Raw genomic sequence first — 6000 nt, forward strand, 5'->3', positions numbered from 1 at the left:
CTCAAATATATTTACTGCAAAAGGTAGTTTAGATTCTTCAGAACTATCCAGTGACATGAATTAAGATGTTATACATTTCACAAAGCTCTAGAGAGGGGACATTTATGTGCATAAATGCTGTCTGAAATAAAACTGAATAGAAAATTATAGTGCTTTCATATGACCATGTCAAATTCTCCTGACCAATCACCAGATGAGAATGGAAAACTAAAGAGTATAACAGACTATAGAAAAAAATAATTTCCCATTTATTTTAATAACATGGATTTTATCAATTTTATTCTTGCAGAAGAATCCTTAACCTTTATCAAGCTTATGATAAGGAATGCCATCTTCTTCCCCCCAAAATTATTCTGTACCTTTGCACCTTCAGGTCACATTACTTTGTTGTTGCAAACTTTCCAGAAAAATCCTGAGTCTGCAGAAGCAGAAAGCTGGAGGATACAAAATCTGTTGTCGTCTACAACAAATTATGAGATTATAAAAAGTGCCTAATGTCGTTCTCTCCTTTCCAGGAAGCAACAGTACCGTACAAAGAAACAGGTAAGCCAAATACCTGATAGCATAACAACACTGTTCCTAAGGAAAAAAGCATACAGTAGAATTTTACTTACTCTTAGCAAGACCTTGAGGGACTGGGGGAATATCTAGTAATGCAACAGGATAGAGGAACATACAATTACTGTGTCAGTTATATTTCAGCTCTCTCTGCCCCACCTCTCATACAGAAGGACTTTATTAAAGGTTTATTTTACCAGTGTTAAAACAGATGTACATGGAGTGTGCAAAATTAATGCTACTGCTTATCTCTTGGGTACAAGGAGTGGTAGGGTTTAAAAAACAACAACCAAAGAGTGCATTCACTAGTAAATCTACTGTGGGATCATAGCACAGCTAATAATCATTGTATCCCTTGCTGTCCAAATGAAGATTCACCTTGAGACAATTATATTTTCTGGTGAGACATGCTCACAGATAGAACAGCTATAGATAAGTTATCTGCATTTAAAATGATACCACAGAGCAGTGGCTCTCAAATTTTTTTTTACTGGTGACCCCTTTCATATAGCAAGCCTCTGAGTGTGACTCTCCCTTATAAATTAAAAAATACTTTTTAATATTTTTAACACCATTAAACCACAAGTTGAGGACTTCAATAACTCAGACCTAGGTCAGGGGTTTGTTACAGGAATGGGTGGGTGAGATTCTGTGGCCTGTGTTGTGCAGGAGGTCAGACTAGAAGATCATAATGGTCCCTTCTGACCTTAAAGTCTACGAGTCTATTATAATTGCTGGAGGCAAAGCAGGGCTTGAGGTGGAGGTTGACAGCTTGTGACCCCCCACATAATAACCACATGACCCCGAGTTTGAGAACCCCTGCCATAGAGACAAAATAAATTGTCCCATCTTTGTAATAGTCCAACTTTCAACTCTCTATTTTAAGGAACCTCTTTTTTTCTATTAACATAATTTTCAAACCAAATAGTGGAGATACTGAGTTTTCTGAGAAGAACATAATACGCACATTTCACAGAGTCTTACATGCCTCGTGGAAAGTCAAACATCTTTCCTATGCATATTTACCATTAGGAAGGGTCAGATTTTAAGAGAGAAAAACAAGGCAGAGCTATTTAAAGGTATGCTGTTAAAGGTGAGACCAAGCCAATTTGCTGGTTGACCCAAATGGACAATGTTCCTTTAAATGGGAAGGAAAAGACACTTACCTCGCTTGTGAAGCCATCCTTCCTTCACTATTGCTACTTCATTCATAATGGCAGGAATGTCTCTTGAAAAAAGTCTCTGCTGAAAGATCCCCCTACTGTTATCTCTGGATTCCAGCAGAACAGGCCACAGAAAGGACTTCTTTCCTCTCTCTTTCAGCTATTTCTAGAAATATTAAAAAAAAAAAATGTTTTGCAGCATTTCACATATGTGCAGTAAGGAACACAACAGAAGGTAGTTTATATAGCTGTTTTGATTACAAAGTCTAAATGAGGGATTTATTCTTCAGACGTATTTTTATTTGGGGGAAGAATGGGGTTGCAAAGTGAATGTTTGAAGAAGTTCTGCCTATTTACTCAACAGATACAGCAATGTCACTACGAACCCTACATTAGACATGGACTAGAAGACTTAATCCAGGTCTGTTCCATCTCCCCACCAATGAAAACTACCCCCCAACAGTAATTTTATCCAATCTAGTTTTAATATCCCTCAGCAGGGAAGCTTCCACCACTTCCTTTGGGAGACTTCTACAGCCTAATGCATCTCAGTGTCAGGAAGATTTTCCTAATATTCCACTTCAGTTTTCCCCCTTAAATTCATCCCATTACTCCCAGACCTATCCCCTTGACCTCGCTAAGCAATTCAACTCCCCTCTTAAATGAGCATACAGTATCTTGAGTAAAATACTTTAACTTTCTCTTGTCATAAATCAGCCCCTACATCCCTTGCTCTTATTGCTTGAGGCCTCTGCTTATGCAGCCCCAAACTGTGTACCTTGGTCTTCCCTGTTATTATATTTCTCTGTTTGCTCTCCACTATCACCAGTATGTCTGTTTTCCAGGTTTCACTCCCTCACTGAAAATCCTCTCTTTCCAGAACTATAACCTTGTATTATCTTCCAAACTGAATCTGATTGTTAGTTATTTTCTGGCCACCTTGCCAATTTCTCCAGATTTCTTTTTATAAATTTCTCAGTCCTCAGAGGTATCGGCAACTTTACCTAGTTCAGTATAACAGGGGAGTAGTAGCATTCAAATGTAGTTCATGCCAAATTCCAGATAATAGTGAAGATATTAAAACAGGCCCCTCTTGCCCTCCGCCCACTAGACACACCTCCCTCTGCCACTCAACTCAGTATACTGGCATTTATCGCTGCATCACTCTTCTTCTGCAGGGACCACACCTTTATGCCTATTCAGTACATGACATCTCTACTTGGACTAGCAACAAACATATCAGTCATGATGAGGATAGCGGTCCATTAAGAACCGGACTAAGGTCAACTAATTTCATGTTATCCACTGAGAGGTTCACTGATGGTAACCACCTCTGGTCATTATGAACCTGAACTAGGACTGAAGATCTGATAGAGATGGGAGGTACCCTGAGCCAGCCAGAGCTTCTGTCTAATGAAGTTAAATCTGAGTTATATCAATCACTGTAAATATAAACTGTGCAATTTTGAGTGGGATGAGTTGAAAGAGAAATGAGGTCAGATCCCTATTTGTATTTCTGTGAACTTTCACCAGTTATCAGAGTTCTAAATCTTTAGAAGTTACACCCTGTATTTCTCAAATAAATAAATAATTCACTGTTTTTCCGAGTTAGTAATCTGCCATTTCTCATTTCTTCTATTTATCAACTCTAAGAAACAAGTCTGAGATTTGCCTGGGGGAGGGAAAATACAAAAATCTGGTACTGGAACATGGACATGTAGGAATTTCTTAACGTCACAGACAAGTATAGGAGAATTACATGTTACAAAATGGAGATGAGTTTCACCAAGAAGTTATCTTCGGACAAGCACCTTTTGACGTGTAGTTAAGATAAGACTGGACAAACATTATGGGCTTTTATTCCTGCACACCTACTGACATCAATGGGAGAACATACCTCATTTAAAACCTTCTCTCAAATTCTGAGCTATCTGCAAAGTGTTGAATAAAAACCCTATGATTATCACAGCTAAAGTCTGAAAATGGAATTGCTGTGTGAAAGTTAACACACATTACTTATTGGTATAACACTATGGCACAACAGGTCAGGGTACTGTACATCATATCCACACGCTGAATTTAAAACAATGGAAATAAGTAACCAACCCCTTTTCCAGAGTCACTTGGTGAAAGAGAAAGTTGAAAGCAAAATGACTAATTAGTAGAAAAGCTAATCCCCTGATTAGAAGAAATAAAAAACAATGACAAAAAGATTGCTGGAGTCTCAGGCTAGGTACCTCCACATTCATCTGGATTCACAAACCTACTTATTTGCATAGCACCATCTTATTTATTATGGGCTTGACTGTCAATTTGCCCAGGGTAAATAGGAGCATCTTACTCTGCTATCCCTGAAATAGCCCAGAAGAGAGATCATGATTTGGAAGTCATTCTGCCTCCTGTTCCAGGGAGGGAGTGGCAGCATGAACTTAGTACAAGTTGCAGTGGGGGAGGTTTAGGTTGGATATTAGGAAAAACTTTTTCACTAGGAGGGTGGTGAAGCACTAGAATGGGTTAACTAGGGAGGTGGTGGAATCTCCTTCCTTAGAGGTTTTTAAGGTCAGGCTTGACAAAGCCCTGGCTGGGATGATTTAGTTGGGGATTGGTCCTGCTTTGAGCAGGGGGTTGGACTAGATGACCTCATGAGGTGCCTTCCAACCCTGATATTCTATGATTCTATACAACAAAACCTCTCCAATACGCTGGTGTAACTATACACTGCCAGGCACATCTTTGCTCCTTCCCAGCCTCTTTGGAGAGAGGGGGAGATAACATAGTGGCACTATGGCACAAAGAATTAAGAGGGTACTCTATTACCCTTTATACCGCCATGGAGAAGAGGCCAGAGTCTGGCCTTATATTCTTTATTCAGCTATGCAGGGGTGTGTGTGTGTTAGTGAGAGCAAACTCATTTCAGATATCTTCAATTCATAACACGGGAAGGTGGGATGTCTTACCACTGTCCCAACAGTCCACAGTGCAGTTGGACATAAAGCTGTATCTAGCATAACCTCACTATACCTGGTGCAATTTTAATTGCACATCCAAATTATATCCAGTGCAATTCAACAAGCAGAGAGGTGTTTTTTGAAAGACACAAAAGTAGCACAAAGATCTCACACAGGGAGAGGAAGTCAGCTCTGCTGGGTAGATCTAAGCATTAGTGGATATGGACAAATAGAAGGTTTGCCTTTTGCACAGGCTGAAAAAAATAGATGATTATAAGGCTCATTAAGTAACATTAGGAATGGTTCCCAGTGCATAGAAGTTATCCGAGGTGACTATGGCTTGGTTGTCTAGATTGTATCTGCATGTGACTGAGTGATAGCAGGAGCTGCAGATGAACAATTCTTCCTTCCGCTCTCTTTAAAAAAAATTAAAATTGTTTCTATGACACTCAAAATACCACCTGTACTACTCATTCAGACAGATTAAAATACAATAAATAATTATATAAATAAATAATTAATACCTTTTGTCTCACTGCTGATTATTCTACCAATGTAGGGAATAGTTGAAAAGTATGTGCATAAAATTAAGTTGTGAAAATGCAGTATGCTATTAATTTTAGAAAGATACATCACCTCCTTATGTACTAGCACAATGAAAGCTGTCTTAAGGGACCACCCAAACTAATCTTCCAATAGAGAAGGTAGAAAGCAGAGCTATACTCAATATATTTGGGGCAGCCTCTTAAGACAAGAAGTTGCCTAATCAGGGTGCTCTCTTTTACTGTCTTTCAAATGTGCCCCTTCCCTGTTGTAGGAGCCACCTACAAAATTAAGAGATGCACCTGTTCTCCTCTTACAGGGAGCACTCTCCTGCTCAGGAAGAGATTTTATTTTGTCTTCATTTCCTGTGCAATCTGTGGAGCCAGGTCACGCTCAGGAGGAACATACTGGGATCTTGGTAACAGAGTTGAGGGAAATACCACCGCTGTGCAGTCACAACGGCAGCCTAAGGGAAGCAGCAGACTCTGTAGGCAGTGCCCTAGCCTCAGTGAAGCATCTGAAAGGTAAAGTATTAGGGTTTCATTTTAACAACATCCCTTGTTGCCTTTCCCTTTAGCTGGAGAAAGTTTTAAAAGGGAAAAAAAACTAACCCCTTGTTTGGTAGTCTCTTGGGTGGTCACAAAGATGCTAAGAACTGTCCTTTGGAGGGAAAGCAAAGAAATTAATCCAGATGAACTGGAGCTGTTGTTGCTGGTGCTGCTGTTAAAGTCTGAAACTGTTTTTTGTTCTTTTATTCATCTTTATTAAAAGGTTAAAAGGATTTTTAA

General features: G+C 39.3%; 1 protein-coding gene across 2 annotated transcripts in view; it reads right to left on the reverse strand.

The window, feature by feature from the left end:
- AKT1 (AKT serine/threonine kinase 1) overlaps positions 1 to 5776 on the reverse strand; it is a 103327-nt gene extending 97551 nt beyond the window's left edge. Inside the window, exons 1-2 of one of the 2 annotated variants that reach the window (XM_032768791.2) lie at positions 5530 to 5776; positions 1725 to 1887 (exon numbers count right to left, since the gene is read on the reverse strand). In XM_032768791.2, coding sequence (XP_032624682.1) covers positions 1725 to 1770 — 46 coding nt within the window. In that variant the 5' untranslated portion in view covers positions 1771 to 1887; positions 5530 to 5776. Of the gene's footprint in view, positions 1 to 1724; positions 1888 to 5514 lie in introns of both variants that reach the window. The other variant, XM_032768790.2, reaches the window with a different exon arrangement.
- Positions 5777 to 6000: the final 224 nt, after the last annotated feature.

This window comes from Chelonoidis abingdonii, chromosome 4 (genome assembly GCF_003597395.2).
Source record: "Chelonoidis abingdonii isolate Lonesome George chromosome 4, CheloAbing_2.0, whole genome shotgun sequence".
Lineage (NCBI taxonomy): Eukaryota > Metazoa > Chordata > Testudines > Testudinidae > Chelonoidis > Chelonoidis abingdonii.